The sequence below is a fragment of the Channa argus genome, chromosome 3 (genome assembly GCF_033026475.1).
Source record: "Channa argus isolate prfri chromosome 3, Channa argus male v1.0, whole genome shotgun sequence".
Taxonomy (NCBI): domain Eukaryota; kingdom Metazoa; phylum Chordata; class Actinopteri; order Anabantiformes; family Channidae; genus Channa; species Channa argus.
In genome coordinates, this window is record NC_090199.1 from 11,741,536 (window position 1) to 11,760,462 (window position 18,927).

The window sequence follows — 18,927 nt, forward strand, 5'->3', positions numbered from 1 at the left end:
AAAATTTAAGTTGTAATACTGTAGTATGTACTTGTAATACTTTGGCTTAAGTAAACAGTCTACAGGATTATGCTGCTTTCTCCACAAGTGAAAGAAAACACTCCACTGCAAAACTTGGGCAAATTTGCTCAGTGACCTTTTTTTTTTTTTTTTTTTAACATATATTGAACGTTATTGGATACTTGTTCTGTTGTCACAAATAAAGCTTGTTTGAAAAAAAATGTGAACGAAATGTCTGTTGGCTGCCATCTGCCGGTGCAAGGCCTGCAGTGACATGTGCCTTATTAGTGAGTTTTGCACGCACGGATGGGTAATGTATGTGGAATAGCTGCAAGAACTGCTTTAAAATCACCTGTATAAATTACATCACAGAGTAAACTTAATGAGTCAAAGTGATTAAAGGCTCATCTGAGAGGAGTCGTCTATAACTAGTCTGTCACATGAAACACTACTGGTTGGCCAACAATTAAATCAAGGAGCTTCCGTGTTGAGATACTCCCACATGTGGTTTGCGTCTTTTCAGCGGCAGCATTTAGCTCAGACCTAAATAATAAAGAGGTGTCTGATCTTCTGTCACCTTGTTTATCAGCAAGATGAGGCCATTGTGCGACTGCTGCGGGGAGCACATAAATAAACTGAATCAGCAGGTTTCGGTGATGAGGAAAGAAATCAAGAACCTGAGGTACGATCGTCCATCTCAGTACTAATCTGGTCATTGCTTTTATATCCGTTTAACGTGTAACCATAAACCTCTCTGCGTTTTGGGCTTTTTCTTTGTATACACTACTCACAAAAAGTTAGTGATAATCGAATTTCGGGGGAAAATTTCAGACTTCGCCGTAATTGCTCTACCACCTTAACAGGGGAACTTAATTTGACCTTTTCCAAACTTTGGAATCCACATGTCCAACTGTTCAATGTTTCGTCAATGTTTCCACGTCCAGCGGTGAGTGGGTCAAAAGATGCTACTTTAGCGCTCTCATGGTGTGTTCAATGAAAGAAGCATGAGGTACTAGTGGGGCCCAAAGAAGAAGCAAGGGTCACAATACTTACTTCCAATATTCAAGTAAATGCTGAAAACAGACTCTTCTGCACCTCCCTATAGGACTTTGCTTTGATGTTTTCTCCTTGACTTAGCTTTTTGCTTGCCTTGTACCTCACTTGTAAGTCACTTTGGATCAAATCATCTGCTAAATGTAAATGTGTGCGGAAACATTTCAAGGTTATGACTCTCAACCCGAAAGAACTCGTAGTGCACTCGGGCATGAAGGCAGGTTTAGGCCGGAGAACAATCGGACTGAGGTCTCCATGGATTGAGAGACGCTCTGGGGCAATTGATAGGGCAGAAAGATCACTCACTGTCTTCATGGAGGTGTGGGCCAAGAGAAGCGCTGTCTTTTATAACAGGAGCCTGAAGGGGACCTGATCCAGCAGCTCAAACTGGGGTGCCGCCAAGGCACGGAGAACTAGAGAAAGATCCCAGGGACTGGCCAGGGGGCGTGAAAGAGGATGCTGTTGCCTCACCCCCCATAAGAAATGTTTTAGCAGGGGGTGACTGAAAACAGACCTGTCTGCAAAACACTCATGGCATGAGGAGATCGCCTGTTGGCCTGAGACAGCGTGTCCCATGCCATGGGAGCTACCAGGGCTAGCCTGCCAGCATCTGCTAGAGAGTCTTTTGAGACAGTCAATTGACAGCCGGAGGTGTTGCTGCCGCTGTTCTTGCCACTTTGCTGAAAGGACATATCTGCTCTTTAGCAAGGAATTGTCCTTTAGTCGGCACAAGGCTAAGAGAAAAACAGGCAAGAAGTGCGGATGTATTTGAGCGCACCATAAGAGCGTTAAAGTAGCAACCTTTGGCCAACTCACCAGTGGGCATGGACTATGCTGCTTCAGTTACTGAGACATTGACATTTTTATTGTGGTATACCTAGCACTGTTATTAGCTTTTGTTTTAATAAATTCTTTGAGATGAGTCAAATATCCCAAACTTTTTCTGAGTAGTGTAGATTACCATTGACAACATTTATTTGGCCTTATTTAAACATGAATCTGCTTTTATTTAACAGGCAGATTTTGGACAGTGCAGTTAGAGCTCATCGTAAACACATGACCTCCCTTCAGTCTGCTGTGTCGAAGATGGGACTCTGCGGAGCTGACAAAGCCTCACCAGCACCTCCACCTTCACAAGCATCACCACAAGCTGCATTAGAACGAGGTAAACTAAGTGTTAATGCACTTTGAAGTCAATGGCTGCCAGAGACATAATATTTCAAACAAATCTGGGTGCCTATTCAGTCTAGAATCTAAAACTGAAAAGAGTCCTGCTGCTAAAACAGAACAATAATCTAAAGCCTTACTTACATCAAATTCCACCATGAAGCATAAAACATAAACTGAAGTGTTTAAAAAGACCCCCACAGCGCCCTGACCTGAACATCAGTGAAAATATGTGGATAAATCATAAATGAATTGTGCACGACAATAGAAAGAGCCATAGCTACTTAAAAAAAACTATTCTTTTGCTGTATTGTATTAAAATGCTATAAGTTCATGCTGAAGTTATGTCTATCAGGTTGGAATGATAAAAACACAGAAAGCCGCATTTTTTTTTTACATCTTTGAAGCCTTTTTCTGTTATTAAATATTTTGTGGTTAATTGATTAAATGTATAAAAAAAGGGTCTTTTTGTAAGCACCTTTCCATATCACCACATTTTAATTTGTGTAACATTTCAGGAAACATCCAGACGGCTCCGATTGGATATATCAGCTCCTGTTTCTCGGTGAAGAATGGAACACCAAGACAGCCCACCATCTGTGGACCATCAAGAGCAGAATTGCGCATTCAGCAGAGCGTCTTCAATAACCCGGATCACGCTCTGGTTGGCCTGGAGCAATACTCCCATGTCTGGTACTTTACATACTGTTGATGCTTAATCAGTACTTAATCTTTAAATATATCTGAGGTCAATCTACATTGTGGTGCTGCTGTTTCCCAAATTATTTAAAATTGGCTTTTTCCCGTGTGCTTGACTCAATTTGAATGTGTTAAAAATAAAGGAAAACAACATTGTGATAATAATTTTTATTTTGATGTTTGCTCATACACTAAGCTGTTGAAGAGTCTGTACAAAACCTTTTCAACTCATGTAATTTGTGGAAAACAGATATGAATTCAAATCTTTAAAGCCTTATTCTGACATTTCCTTGCCTGAAATAAATATTTGTATCTGTCTAACATGAGGCTATGGAGCCATTTAGACTAGTAGTGTGATGAAGTGCTTTATAAACTTTAAAACTTTTTGAACAATGCTTGCTAGTTTGCTCATTCTTCTAATAGAAGCAGTAGATGTTTATGAATGCATGACTGTGCAACACTTGAGGAATTGTGATTTTTATTTTTTTTCTTCCATTCAATCTCATTTTTTTTTCCATCTCTCTCTGTGTCTACAGGATAATCTTTCTCTTTCACAAAAATGGGCAACTGAATTACAAAGCCAAAGTGAAGCCTCCTAGGCTGAACGGTCAGAGAGTTGGTGTGTACTCTACACGTAGTCCGCACCGACCAAATGCCTTGGGTCTGACTCTGGCTAAACTGGATAAAATTGTGGGTGAGTGTTTGACAAAATGTGTGTTAGATTGTTGGCTAACTTTCTGTTTATGTTGTTTGTAAGGGAAATTAAAAGATATGGCAGAGTGTATACATATCTCTGTGGAAACGGATCTATACATAGTTCCATTTGCAGTCAAAGTAAATCTACTTCTAATGTATGACTGTCAAATTCAACCTCAGTCACAGAAACAAATAATAAAAAATAACTTCATGGTAATAAATGCACACCTACTTTCATTTTCTAGGAGACAGAATACATCTGTCAGACATTGACATGATTGATGGCACCCCAGTCCTGGACATCAAACCCTACATTCCAGAGTATGACTCCCCATGCACCAGGGTTAGCATAGACTCAGAGGCTTGTGATCCAAACACAGATCAACCAAATGCAGCTGCTGATGAAGAGTTTAATATCTTAAACCTTTATAAAGAAAAGGGTACAGAGTCAAATGTAAAACGTCAAAGAACTGATGTTGTGGGGAGTCTCGTCCCAAGAAATGCATCTGAAGCTGATGCTCCAGTCACAGATTCCTCTAGAGTCCAGTTTTCCCTGTCCAAAGACCTTTACAATGTGCTGGAAGAAGTCAAGACCTATGTGACCCAAAATGAGCTTTGCCAAAGTGAGGACCAGGTTTCAGAATCTCCTAAAACAATGCCTCCACCGGAGCCGACGGTGGACCACCCCTGCTATGGAGAGGAGGCCTACAGCACCATTGCTGGCTGGATCACAGATCCTCCTGTTGCAAGTCTGGATGTCCGCTTCACTTCTCATGCTGAGAGGGAGTTAGCAGAATTCCTTCCCACACACCACTCGGGTATGACACTCTGTCTCATGTAATCGTGAGTTTCTGACAAAACAGAGCTCTGTTTTGATGGATAATAACGATAAGTTATTAATTAAAATAAATAAATAAGTAAATAATGTGTGTCACACAGGACCCTCTGACAGGCCCAGGTTTCAGTTTCTGCAGAATCCAGAGGAGGCTGCAGCTGCCATCAGAGGGGTGCTTTCTGCAGACCCCCGGTCAGTCTACAGGAGGACACGCTGCAGAGACAGACTCTTTTTCTTTACATTGGACACAGCTGACATCACTTGCTGGTTTGGACAAGGCTTTGCTGAGGTCCTGCAGGTCCGTCCTGTTGAACGCCATATTTCCTCAATGTGAGGAAACCCTTTTAGCGAAAGCCTGGGAGCTGGATCGTTCAACTTTTCATTTTAAACGATAATTTCTGAAAAATATTACATATTTTTCAGGTAATTTCTGAAAAATATGTAAGTCACATGTAAGTTTGAGAATTTTAAAAGGCTTTTTCATTTTTTGACCAGAAGTTATGATAAGACCGATATGGTAGACAATAAAAGTGACTCTTAGTTTCTTTCTCTTCAGTCTCATTTTTTAAATAATCAAATGTAAACCATATATTCCTATGAACTATTAAAGACTTATCCACTTATCCCCCAGTTTAGAAAATTGTTTGCACACTTCTGGTTAAGATGTATTCTCCCCTGATTATGCCAGGAATCAGTCTACTACAATTTATGTTAGATAATTATAATGTTTGTGAAAGTATAATATATAGTACATATGTGCTATATAATGTTTGTTTTATAAAAGTTTGTGAATCTGTTTCACCTGTTTGTCCTGGACCTCCACCCAGTGTGAAAAAATAAACTTGAAGATAGATGAGTGGACATTTTTGTTATTATGTTGTAATTTATTACTGGGATTACTCCCCAACCACTAGTGTCAGTAAACCACTCTCTGTAACTATAACCTTACATTGTGTTTGTATCAGACAGGAATGGGGAAATGAAAATGCACTATGGCCTTTACAGTTGGACCTAATTTGACCTCTAAACTTGTCCAACATGTCAAATTGTTTAGCGTTTCAGTACTTATTGCATAACAAGGTGATTAACAGCAAAAATCACAAAGTGATTCATGGATCAGATCCATGAATTGATCAGTAAATGTTCTGGTTCAATGACAATTTGCGTTTAAACAGTCCTCTTCATCATGCTCTTCATATTTTGACATCATGAGACCAAATCGGAACCTAACAATTGGACACCCACCACTGCTGTTAGCTTTTGTTTCAATTAATTGAGTTGAAGAAATTACCATTCCATACTTCTGCTTAAATGCCCTACTTTCCATAAATAACATTACTGTAGTATGAACTTTTTCCATTTTCCATAAATTTCACCCTTTTTTTGTGAGTAGTGTGTATATGGATTGTCAGCTTACTCACTTTAGAAATATACACTGACAGAGGTAAATAAAGCAAAATGTATATTTAATTCCTAGGAAGATTTAATATGCTTTATATTTAAAATAAAATGTAAATACAGCATATGCATAAACATGTTATACAGATAATGTCCCTACATTGAATTATATGCTCATTCTCTCACTTGAATGCATAGGAAAACAAATTTTTCAGTTTGCTTTTAAACACTGTAAATATTTGAGCATATCCTATACAACAAAAATTAGAGGAGCTGCATGTACAGATTAAATCTTCCAAGTTTTATTTTTGCATTTTTTATATTGCATTTTGTTTTTGTAGATCTACAGTGATTGCAGTGAGACATAAACTACAAGGCGGCGGGCAGTAATGCCAGGTGTTATTTTCCTGTTTAGGCAACAGATTTATAATATTAAGAAGAAAGAGAATTATTGTTTTATTGTGCAGAGTAGTAACATGATCGATCTGTTGGCGGCAGCAGTGAGTATTAGTACCCATGACGTCTACTCGATAAGTCAGACAACAATTGAAGAAGAGAAATGGACCAATAGCAGCGCAGACGTTTGTGTTTTGAATATAACGCGGTCGATGGCCACTTCATTTAGATTTGTTTTGGTCATTTATCCTAATTTTACGACTTAGGGTAAAGTTCTCCGTTAACGTCTGGCAAGTAGTGTGCATTTTAGCGATTTATTTGGCACTTCATAATTAAGTTAGTTTAAAATTTTTGATAGCTGCATGGTTAAGTCTGTGCCATCCAACCGGTTAACTTACGTTAATGTAACCGAGCTAACTAGCTAGCGAAAGACTTTGGTAACGGTAACGGTAACTTAAAACTACCAGTCTGGTAGTGTGAATTACGCCCTTGCAGGTCTTAGCAACAGACTGTTTGGTAATTTAATGTTACTTTACACATCTATCCGAAGTTGGTTAGGTAGTTTTTAGTGTGTATAAATACGCTGGTAACTTTAACGCTAGCTTTAGCCTAACGTCACGTCAGCAGGTGTGATGCATTAATACTATATGTCTATATACTCTATGATAACTATATGTCAGCATCTCCTTAGCTAGTTAACGTAAACATGAGTTGAAAGTAGTTTAGTCAGCATAAAAACACGTTTAATATGAATCGTTTTGTCTTTTTTTGCAGTTGTACATTATTTTTCCCTGAAATCCGAAGTAATGTCCTCCAGGGAGTCAAGTTTCCGTGGGGACGCACTGGTAAGACTTTTTGACACTCTGCTGTACATAGTGTAACTTGAAGTGTTAAATTACGACTAAAAAAGCTAATAATATTTTTGGTGCTGTTAGCCCACCAGCAGATATGGAGAGCGTACCCCTCTGCGAAGTCTGGAGAATGAAGTGCTGCAGCTGTCCACTCCATCATCTAGGCTAAAATTAATATCACTGCGCAGTGCTGATGCGAAAACGAAACAAGTAAGTTTAAACTAATCATGTAAAAATGTTCACATTGTTTTTAACGTATTAGTGACTTTTTTATCCTTCCACCACTCTAACCAGCAGGGTGAGATTCATCTCTGTGACTCAGAGCCACACTTGCACTTTCCGCCATCCACCAAATTGGTAAAAACTAGTGCTTCTGTGAATGATGTGGCAGCTTTTGAGAGTACTTGTGGACTTGAAGATGTAACATTTAAAACCTTCTGTGCTATTGGAGAGGTTGTGATTTCAGACTCTTCAAGTTGTGCAGAAGAGACTGTTATTTTGCCTAATGATCAAACTATTCAAAACACAGAAACGCAAGATACGGTGATCTCTGAAAGTATGATCGTGCAGTCATGCAGTAACCATGTAGAGCATCCCTATTTCAACCCTGAGGGCAAAGAGGTTTCCCCACTGGATATCGATGCAGTGCTGGCCTCTGGGTACCCAGATGTTAAACACACCGCACAAGATTCAGGAGTTTTTCAGAATGTCTGCTATGGAGAGAAAGATGCAATCTGGAAGTCATTTGTCTGTGATGGCGGTGAGGTGGAAGTTTCAGATGTCACCAGACTACAAGACAAGACCATTCCTCTTCCAAGGACACAGCTTGGTGAAACTTCACAAGAGGAAAGTAGAAGGTCAACACAATTATTTGACTGTCACCAACTGTGTCATTTGGACCATTCTGATCATCCTTACTGTAGCAGTGAAAATGGTTTTCCTGACATTACCACCTTCTCTGAGTTCCCAAATGATTCTGAAAAGCCTGTTGATGGACTAAATGATGTAACATTTAAGTCATTTAACTGCACTGGAGATGAGATTGAAATTTCAGACGGCACCAAACTTGTGGATGAGACTGTTCCTTTGTTAGACCACCCTGCAACCAGCAACGAGTCATACAATTATGATGTGGATCAAAGCATCTTAGCGGTCGACTATAATGTCCAAAATGGTAAACATCATTTCGATCATCCATACTGTAATATTGAAAATGATTCATCAACTCCAAGTGGAAACCCTTCTCCTCTGAAACCATTGCCATACACCAATGAAGCTATTGATGAAGTTTGTTTCGTGGTACCTGATAGCCAAAATGGCACACATGAGTGCATTACATTTGACTCTTTCAACAGAGCTGAGAGTGAAGTAGAAAAATCAGATGACACCCACGTTTCTAATAAGACTTCCCCTGTTCTTAATGACCAGGCAAAAGTTTCTCAACCCCTTGATGGCAGTTCTGTACCTGCTAATGTTACACAGGAGGCCATCCGAGATGACTATGATCTACCTAATTGCCATTTAGGAAAAGATTTAGTCAATTGTACTCACCCATCAGATTTCAACGAATCTCTATGTGCTATCACATCTTTAAAAACTTTGAATAATGAATCTGTTAACTGTCAAGTACAAAAAACTTTAAAGTACTCAATACATTGTGAGGACAGTTCAATGCAGTCAGTGGTTCATAAAACAGAGTCTTCCTCCTGCAATCAACTGGTTGCTTCAGCAGGGAATCGGACACCTGAACAAGTGCAGCAACATCTGGAAAAAGTCTCTAAAGTACACTCCATCAGTGCACACTATGAATCTAGTGAGACAAAAGACAGTGCCATTGGCTCCTCTGGAAATGGACCTGTTCTTTGTAACTCTGTAGAGAACCTCAATAATGTTTTGAAAGTTCTGTCAGAGTGTCCCTCAGTAGCATCAGCCTTGAAGTTTGGAATCCTCAGTCCAGTTGTAAAGAGAGGTTCTCTGTCCACACAAAAGGTTAACAGAGATACTACTCTGGACCAGTTTTTAGCTGACGATTCTGCTCTTGAAGGTGAAAAGAGCTTTGTGGCTCCCCACAATCTTGACCCCGCTGGGTTATGGGCAGAGCATTTGGAGAGCCCCATGCCTCATCCTCTGTTCAACTCCACAGCACTAGGTTGCCAGCCCCAGTCAGGCCCCACCACTGAGCCCGATGAAGATGTGGGTGTAAAGCCCTGTGTAGTGCCTCAATCTAAGGTAGAAAAGCAGGATCTGGATGTCCCTGTGATTAAAGATGGACCCCTTCAGCAGCAGCTTCGTCAGATGGCAGAGTTTCTCATCTTGGCATGTGGAAAAATGGGTCCTGTTGCTGTTTGTCCTTCTGCTCCACTTCCAGTTAACACCATAGTCCCATCATCAACTCATGCAGAAACCCACAGTGTCTGTGTGGGCACTACTGCTGTGCAGCTAGTGGACCGGAGCCTCAATACATCTGGGCAGTTTGAGAAAAAGAGAGAATTCTCTTTGGCTGATTCCTGCACGCTTACTGACCCTCTCTTGTGGAAGTAAGTGTTTGTTATAAATGTGTTTAACAGAATTCAGATTGATACTTATTTGTGCAGATGACAAGAGTAACTTTGTTTCTGTAATTTTTGTCTGCTGCTTACTGTTTGCTTTTGTTCTGTCAGTGTACCTCCAGGCAGCCTAGAGTGTCTCCCCAGACAGGAGCTAGAGCAGAGGTTAAGGTCCAGCATGATCATGGTGGAGGCCCTGGTGCAGCAATTGGCTGCAGCCAGAACCTATGGAGGCCTATCAGCAGGCCCTGCACCTTCAGAGCTCAGAGAGAAACTAGTGCAGACAGACCACACTGAACTCAGCCAGGTAAAATTGTAAATGTTTAAAGGATGAGTGGGAAATGTGAACCATTTAGAGCTGGTGGTTTTAAATGTAGCTTTTAGTAAGTACTAAGTTTGTGTTTTAATAAACACTTTTTTTGTATTTCATATAGACAACAATGTACAGAGACCTTTATATAGAGGCTCTGAGCAGAATTAATGAGCTTGAGCTGGATGGAACCTCTCTACAAAACCTCATTCAGAGTATGCAGGACACGAGGGTCACCATGGTGAGACGCAAATACTGATGCACCACATAATATCAGCCAGTTAATCAATAGGTCAACAGCAAATCACTGGCAACCAAATTGATCATCTCTTAGTAGTTTAATTATTCTCGTAAAAATTAAGATATTCCAAAATTTTTTTTTTTTTTTTTTTTCTTTCCAGCTATTAAAATGTGATTATTTGCTCTGATAGTACCCTAATATGTTTAGCTTCTATGGTGTTTGTAGGACAAAACAAGCAAACTAACAATACATGCACTTTTTCATAAATTTCAATATTGTATAGCCTAAAGGAGGAATTAGGCAGATTAATCAATAATGAATGTTTGTTACAGCCCCGAATTTTACAGATAAAATTCTCCCGACACTTTGCCAAGGACTTCTTACCTACAGATTTTATGAAATTAAAAAATATATTAACACACATACTTTTGTTCAGTAACAGTAAATATTTGTGTGTATGTGTCCCAACAGAATTCTTTGTGTAGTGACACAGATACTGCTCTGTCTAACATCAAGCAAATAGGAGACTTGGTTGGAGAAGACCATCAAAGTCTTGTTTCACATGTATGTAACAAAATGTCTTCTATATTGATCCATACGGTGGGTTTTAACTGTGTATACTACAATAAAGGTGCTAATGTTTTTTTTTCTAGTGTAGTTACTATTTATTATCCATCTATTGTTAGTATGGTCAGATGAAGTCTTTAATTGAGAAAACAACGGAGACGCAGACAAAAATGATGCAGAAGGTCAAAGATGCTCTTCACCAAAGAGATGAGATGAGGACACAGATGGAGGATGCCTTCACAGGCAAGGAGGCGGTAAGCACATCTTGTTATGCTGCTTTGGTGATGTAATATATGTATTTGTTTCTAGCTCTGTGACCATTCTTATCCTTCATTGTGACTGTACTGCAGATTACAGCACAAACAATTGTGTGGTTATTGTACATTAATGATCCCAGAGTAGTAATGAGTAGTCACTGTCCTGTTATTACTTAAGGGTTCTCACTGGCAGCAAAATATTATTTTTTTCGTAGCATTCTTCATTCCAGGGGCTTTAAGTATGTGTTCTATTGTTTGTTTACAGGCCTTTAGTGCCATGGAACAGCTGAAGAAACACTGTGCCACAGAAATCTTGGAGTTTGAAAAGTGTGTGGGGTCTCAGCAAGAACTCCTGGCTGCCCTGAACGAGGCCTACCCAGAACAGGCAGGAACTGAAGGCGGGATTGTAAATTTCTCTGCTTAATATTCTCAGATTGTGTCTCATTTCATTTTTTTCCTATTAATTCAGGTTGCTTTAAACCAGGCCTACAATGAAACTCTGAACTCTGCATCTGATCTTTTGTCCCAAACTATGGAGGAGCAGTCAAGCTTGATGAAAGAAGTATGTTAAATATATCTTTATAGCATCCAGCAGTTGATCTACAAACTGTATGATGAGCACGAATGTATTTGTATACGGAAATCATATACAATGGACCTTTTTAACAGGTTTCCTTTTAAATGATTTTCATTGTGATGTTTTTACAATTTTGTAAATACACAACAGTACATTCAGAAAGCCTATGTGGTGTTTCAATGGAGACAGCATTGACAACTTTTTTTGTTACATAATGATTCTCATAGTTGACTGTTTTCCACAGCTCTGCTCAGTCAGAGCCCTTTTGCAGCAAACTACTCCCATGCTTCTAAAACTCAATGACAAGGCAGCAGCCGCTTTAATAGAAAGAGACTGGCACATTTCTGCAAGAGAAAAGGCTGTTGAAGAGAGAGACCAGGTGAGACATTTCAGACTTGTTTGTGACAGTATTTCACTTATAAAAGTGACAATGGCTACAAATCATTGAGCTGACTTTTAATGTAGATGAACTTGTACTCAACAGATTGAAGAAGAATTGAGCCAAAGTAATTTGGATCTCCAAACTGCCAAAGGACAGATTGGTGATTTAAATCTGCAGGTGACAATTTTGACTTCAGGTAAAAACTAAACTAAATATGCAAGTTTAACATTTTATTTAATTTTTTTTAACAGCTAATAAAATTGACTGTTAATTAGTAATTAAAATTACTTTTAATTACATTTCAGAGATGGGTGTGCTGCGTCAGAAGCTAACACAAAGAGAGGATGAGCGAGGTCAGCTGGAGAGGAAAGTTACAGAGTTGTCTGCTACAGTTTCCTCCACCTTGGCCTCCTACGCCTTCTTGGAGCAGGCCCTTGCTTCTGAGACTACAAAGTATGATGCCTACAAAAAGAGTAATTTTTACATGGGATGTTGACTGCTCAGGAGAAAAAATAAAAGCAAATACAAAATCATAACAACATGAAACTCACTGAAATACAGAATGGAAGAGCTAAAGAAAGTTTTTTTTTTTTTTTTTCAGATTGCAGCAGTCATGGAAGGACATCCAGCAAGCCAAGGACAGAACAAATGAGTAAGTGGTGACCATGATAAATTTCTTTTTTGTAATGGTAATAAAACTTCAGCAAACATTTCAGGTTAAAATGGGTGATTTTGCTTGCCTTTTACTTTACTTGTATCAAATGACTAAGTGTAAATGGAATGGTTTGTTAAGAAATATTAAACAAAATCACGATGTAGAAAAAAAATCTTGTCACATGCTTCTTGATATTTGGCAGGCCACTAATGCCACTCCCTTTGTCCAGGTTGGAGATGTCACTGGGTCAGTCAGAGCAGCATGTGTGTGAGTTGAATCAAGCTCTTGCTCAGAGCGAGGAGCAACTCTGTCAGCTGCAGACTCTGTCACATTCTCAGAAAATGCAGATCCAGCAGTTCCACGATGTTTGCACACAACTCAAGGGTGTGCGTGAAATGAATGAGGTTAGTTAATGGAATCAAAATGTGTTATTATAATTGTGTGAATTCATGGCTTGGAAAGACCTTTTTTACTTTTATGTTTTCATCATGTATGTTTTTTTATAATTTGAGACGACTACTGCAAGTCTTCTGAACCGAACAAAATGTTTGGAATTAAGGATAGATTCAATCACAAAAAGAAATCAAACCAGTCTTAATTAGAAAAACGTATACATTTCTCGCTATTGCTTTCTTGATTATCACATAAAAACACAATAATTGTTTCAAGTGTTTGTGGCAACACGGTTAAGTAACCTTTGTTTGTTGCTAGCAGTTTAAAAGGTTTTTAAATAGATTTTTTTGAATCAACTTTTATGTCTTGATTGGCAATTATTTTCTTAAGTGTTGTCGTCAAGGGGAGTTAGGATGTGGTTCAGTTTTCTGTTGTCTGTGTGTTGTCAGTTCTTACAGATGGAGAATGAGTTGGCGAGGGAGCAGGTGGCTGAAAGTGAACAAATGCTAAGAACCAACCTGCAGGGACTCCGGGAGAGGAACATCCAATGTGAAGACCTAAAAGGCAAACTAAGTCAACTTCAGTAAGTTCAGTTTTATACCAACAGCACTGTTGCTAATTTCTCCCCCAACCAGATGTGGCCCACCCAGCCACCAAGGACACCCTTGGTGCTGGTCCCAGTCCCAAGAATAGATAAAAATAGGAGGGTTGTGGCAGGAAGGGCATCCGGCGTAAAAACTCATGCCAATTCAACGTACAGAACATGTTTCACTGTGGCGACACCTGAAGGGACAAGCCGAAAACCGTTGATCTTTTGATTCTGTACTCTGATTACACTATCTGTGTGTATGTGTGATGTTCAGGATTGAGAACAGACGTTTGCAGGAACAACTGGAAACTACGAGGTCTACAGCCAGCGCAACGCAGGGGGAGCTGGGAGAGAAGCTGGCTCAGGCAGTCACTGAAATCACTTTGCTGCATCACACACTGAGAGGACTGACTAATGAACTACATGCAACTTTAAATGAGAAGGTAAAATCAAATAGAATAGAGGCTGCCCCACTTATTGTTTTAAGAACTTTTAAGATTTTTATTTTGTTTCAGTTTTTAAATCAAATATGATTTTATTTAAAATCAACTCTGTTGATATCTCGTATATTGTGGTGTAAAACAAATTTTGTTTCCAGTATATGCAGTTTAGAAAACATTTGTTAACACCAACTAATGCTTAAAGTAATTGTTAGTGTTTAGCAGCACTATGTTTTTTTTCATGCAGGAATATATGTGTTAACCTTTTAGAAACCAGTAACGACGAAGGATAAAGACTCTCAGCCTGTCAACAGCTTGGACCGCCGCCACCCCTCCAGCTCATTCGTTGACAGCATCATGGTTGCGTTAACTAGTGAAAAGGAGGAAATTGTCACAACAGTGACATCTCCTGCACCAGGTACTGTAGAACACCTTCATATGTCTTAAGATTAGACTTCTCTAAAGTGCAAGGTAGGTATTATATTAGGTGTTGCTCATGATAACCTTAGCTGGCTGGCTGAGTAAGTAATTTAAGAGATACGCAAATTATTTTTGCACATAAAAACAGCAAATTACTTGGCTTGTTTTACATTTTAAATTACCAAATTTCAGCGTGTCAAGGACATGCTGATTTATACTCATGGTTGTTTTAGAGATCTACTCCCGACTTGAGTTACACTCTTGAACTACTTTGCTTTGAGTTTCACTTTCTTCTGAAACCGACAAGTTGAAATTAATTTATTTTTTATGATACAATGTAATTGCATTGTTTAGCATTGTTCAACCTGTGACAGATGTTGCATTTGAAAAGGCTCCAACGTGAGTTGAATGTGTGTTCAGCAAAAGTAATCTATGTCATATACATTCCCTTTTTATGAAAGGGAGTATAAACAACCCAGGAAGGATGGTTAAGAATTTATTTCCCCAGAATACCCCATGATGTCCCCACTTACAAAAGCAGGAGAAGACACATGAAAAATGTGTTCACGTGGCGTAAATTCTTTTTTATTAAAATTTTTTTTTGTTTATTATCTGCAGTTGAAATTATTACAGTTCGGCCACAGATGATCAATGTTCTACCTTGTCTTTTAAGATTTGCAGCTAAAACTGTCCAATGTATTTAAATTAACAGAGGGTACACATTAATTCTTAGCTACACCTAAATAAAACACAATAAGGTTTTTTGAATTCATAATTTAAGTTGTAGGCCACTGTTTTTTCAGTCCCCTCAGACATGCCTGAGCCACAGTGTGAAGCTTTGTTCAGTAAGACAAGTGCCTTCACTCGCATTGCTGCCATCACCCCTAAAAAGAATTTAAAGGCAGAGTTCGAACCAGAGGAGGACGAGCAGACCAGCATAGCGGAGTTGCTGTGTGACCTGGGCAGCACCGTCTCAGAGCTGGTCAGCACCGCAAATCTGGTGCGACAGCATAACACCGCTCAACTGGAAGAGCTGCACAACACCATGTAAGTGCTGTAATGTGTGTAAAGGTGTGTTGTGATGATATGACATATGTGAAGTGAACACAATGTCGTGTTGAAGTTTTTTTTTATTTTTTTATTTTTTTTGTGCACCATATAATTGGAGTCCCCTATAGCAGGCTGGTGTCCCCATCCTCCAACACTTAACAGAGCATCATGTAACTTCACATTCTCTTAAGAAAGGGACTTTTTTTTTCTGTATTGAAATGCTGCCTAATAATTTTAGATCTAAAAGTAACATTTGTTTACATTTTCAATTATTCACTTTGTTTTTCAATTCATTAAACTAAATGTAATCAAATACTTTACATTTTATAAATGTTACAAACCAGTTTTTAAAAAAATCCCCACAACTTCCCAGAGCCAAATTGAAAGCCTTTTAATTGATGTTTCATAGTCATTTGATTCAAGCACTTGATACCACTTTAATAAATTATTAGAGGTTCACAACTATCAATGATATAACCAATTAACTGTGTGTTTATCTTAAGCATGCAAGGGGTTAGGTTAATTGTGGTTTAAATAGTTAAACACTCTATATGCAACAAATCCTTACAAATGACAAGCACAATCTAAAGAATATTAAATATTTGGTATTTTTGCTTGTACAATTAGATTGATTAAAAAAAAAAGTTCTAATAATAATAATAATAATAATAATAATATAATGTGTGATTCCAGCTGTGACCTGCAGGGGGAGCAGCAGGCCACTAACAGCAGATATGAGGCTGAGCTGTTTGAGCTTAGGCATCAACTTCGTCATCTAAACAGCCTGGTTGAGAGGGGCAGTCGGGCTCTGCAGCAGAAAGCTCAAGTAAGAATTGCTTTACAGTTTTTGTTTGTGTTTTTTTTCTCCAAGTTGTCTGTAATGCCAAATGTTTTATATGTAATGAGATTCGTGACAAATTGATATGATGAGAAATGTTGATTATTTATTTATACCACCCCCTTCACACAGGATGAGAAAACTGTGTCAAAATTGACAGCAGAAATACAAGAGGCCCACGAACTTCTAAATAAGCACAAGACTGACAGTAACGTACGGCACTGAATCCATGTGTACATTGCAAACCACTCAACAATACTTCATATGCCGTGTGTGAACTTGTTTAGATGACTGGAAGTTTTATTTATTTTTATTAATTATAATTGGTATTTTTTTAATTTGTCTATTTCACAGGAATTGAGAAAGGAGGTTGTTGAGCTACGCCGTTCTCTCCAGCAGTCAAAGGTTGAATCTCAATTCCTGCATGAGGAGCTGAGAAAAGCTGTTGGCCAATCAGCTACCCCAGCACATTTCATGGAAGAGAAGATAAAGTTATTAAAAGAGGTTCATATGATCTCTCACTTAAGGCAGCATAATATCCATATTTGTGACATTAAGTTATCTTTGCTCTATTTGAAGATGTAAATATCAAAGTCTGCAGGTTGAATATTTTCTCCTAACATCTCTTGATTTCATCCCTAGGTGGAGAGATTGAAGGTGAGTCTCCACGAGGCAGAACAGGCCAAAGTGAAGTTGCTTGATCGAGCAAAGAGACATGTAAGTAGTGACTATAAACAGTATCACTTGTATTCCTGACAACATAGTGTCTTTTGAAAAACATGTTTTAGGTAAGGACATGATCCAGTGTGTTCATGATGTCTGTAATGTGTTTGACAGCAAATGATACATCAGACCAACCAGCTCAAAAGTGAGAATGAGCTTCAGCTATTAAACAACATGCTCAATAAAGTCAGAGAGGTGAGAGATTTGTCTGTGTTTTGGTCTTAGGTGAAAAATGTAAATACAAGATGATGATGATGATGATGATGATGATGATGATGGTAAATGTTTTATTTTCTCCACCCAGACACTGCTGTCTTTGCCTGAGGTTGTGAAGAATTGTGAACAACTCCAACAGCTTGTTGAATACATTGGCTAAGATATTTTTTATACATTTATTGTATTTAGGGCTTTGTGTTTTAAATTCTTCTAGCTACAAGTCTTGACATATTTGTTTCAGTATAAATAAAATAATTATTGAACATTTCATTTTTATATTTTTGTTCTTTCGGCTTATCCAGTAAGTTCAGCGCCGCCACAGCGGATCATTGTCCGCATGTTGATTTGGCACAGTTTTTACGCCGGATAACCTTCCTGATGCAACCCTCCCTAATTTCTACCGGGCTTGGACCGGCACTGCACAGCTGTGGAGGGGAATGAGCTGTTGGGTGTTCAGTGTCTTGCCCAGAGACACTTCGACATATAGCCAGGACCGGGGATCGAACCACTGACCCTGTGTTATCTTTAATAATAATGTCTCTCGTTAATATTAACAAACTGGTCCACAGCTGAGTTTAAATGCACCTTGTGAAAGTACAGTACAAATGTTGCTCCACATCAGAGAAAAAATAAAAAGTGGATAAAATATTTGAACCATGGACCCATTATTCCTTTTAGCCATGACACACAATTTACAGACCTAAGTTTAGAATATTTGCTCGTCTAATTTAACGCCCTGTTTTTATTGGGAAAATATTTTCTTTTCAACAAGAACCCTCGTATCTTCCTTCATGGATGATTGTAATGCAAAATTCAGGAATAATCAGTAAAAGTAACTCTTTAAAAGCCACTTTTATCATGTAAATGTTGGTGTTGGATAAAAAGGCACTTCTTTCTCCCTTTTCTTAACCTTTGAACACATTACAACACATTAATTTTCAGTTTGACGGTACAGTTAACGTACATTGGTCACGGCATGCTTTTTTCTTTAAATTGCCACCCTCTTTTGTCTAATTTTATAATGCCTACAATTTGTGTGTGAGTTTGAAAAGATTACCCGTGTGTGTGTGTCTGTGTGTGTATCTATCGATCATAAACCAAGTTATCATTACTGTTCAATAAAAAGTATATTTTGAGACTTGCTGATTAGCGTTTATCCTCATTCAATCCATATACGTTTTTGAAGTTGTACTCAAACTATAACTTCCCATCGATCATTTTATATACACTGTTTATCTTGTGAGGAAGAAGAAGCCATGTTGATAAAACATAATTTCTGCTAGAAATTCACTATGATGCCGTGCTTCCTCACGAGTCTAATCTTGTCCGAAAGGGGACTTTTTGTAGATGGGCTTCTAGTGTTGAGACAAGGGACTTGCACTACTTAACTACAAAAGGTTGAAAATATTGAATTACAAGTCAGTTCATTTTCTTGATTAGTGAATCCATGTGGTAGATTAACTGTCTGTGTGTCTAAGGGCTGTGCTGACATCCTGGCATGATAATTGAGGCCAGTCACAGTGACTGCTAACACTGTGGCTCCAGACAACACTTCAAAACAGCTGAGCTGAAACGGCGTAAAATGAAAGGCAAACACAAAAGATACAGATGTTGGAGGGCATTTTTAG

The 18,927-nt window shown here is 38.6% G+C and overlaps 2 protein-coding genes across 6 annotated transcripts; both read left to right on the forward strand.

Moving 5' to 3' along the window:
* Positions 1-491: 491 nt before the first annotated feature.
* On the forward strand, positions 492-5,322 carry trmo (tRNA methyltransferase O). Its single transcript, XM_067499287.1, has 6 exons — positions 492-682; positions 2,070-2,218; positions 2,739-2,913; positions 3,456-3,613; positions 3,861-4,433; positions 4,555-5,322. Exons 1-6 carry the CDS (start codon positions 594-596, stop codon positions 4,782-4,784), a joined length of 1,374 nt encoding a protein of 457 aa, XP_067355388.1. The 5' UTR covers positions 492-593; the 3' UTR covers positions 4,785-5,322.
* Positions 5,323-6,410: 1,088 nt separating this feature from the next.
* On the forward strand, positions 6,411-17,953 carry spag5 (sperm associated antigen 5). 5 transcript variants are annotated; one of them, XM_067499014.1, is made up of 25 exons: positions 6,411-6,534; positions 7,019-7,089; positions 7,180-7,305; positions 7,390-9,632; positions 9,756-9,948; positions 10,076-10,192; positions 10,664-10,756; positions 10,879-11,013; positions 11,282-11,401; positions 11,486-11,578; positions 11,838-11,972; positions 12,078-12,171; positions 12,281-12,428; positions 12,577-12,627; positions 12,860-13,034; positions 13,473-13,606; positions 13,887-14,055; positions 14,323-14,470; positions 15,276-15,519; positions 16,216-16,348; positions 16,493-16,573; positions 16,715-16,864; positions 17,003-17,077; positions 17,198-17,278; positions 17,388-17,953. In XM_067499014.1, the coding sequence occupies exons 2-25, from the start codon at positions 7,051-7,053 to the stop codon at positions 17,457-17,459; spliced, it is 5,049 nt and encodes a 1,682-aa protein (XP_067355115.1). In that variant the 5' UTR covers positions 6,411-6,534; positions 7,019-7,050; the 3' UTR covers positions 17,460-17,953. The 5 variants fall into 5 exon arrangements, with proteins under 5 accessions (XP_067355115.1, XP_067355118.1, XP_067355117.1 ...); XM_067499017.1 differs by having other exon boundaries at positions 7,393-9,632; XM_067499016.1 differs by having other exon boundaries at positions 6,420-6,511.
* The last annotated feature ends 974 nt before the right edge of the window (positions 17,954-18,927 follow it).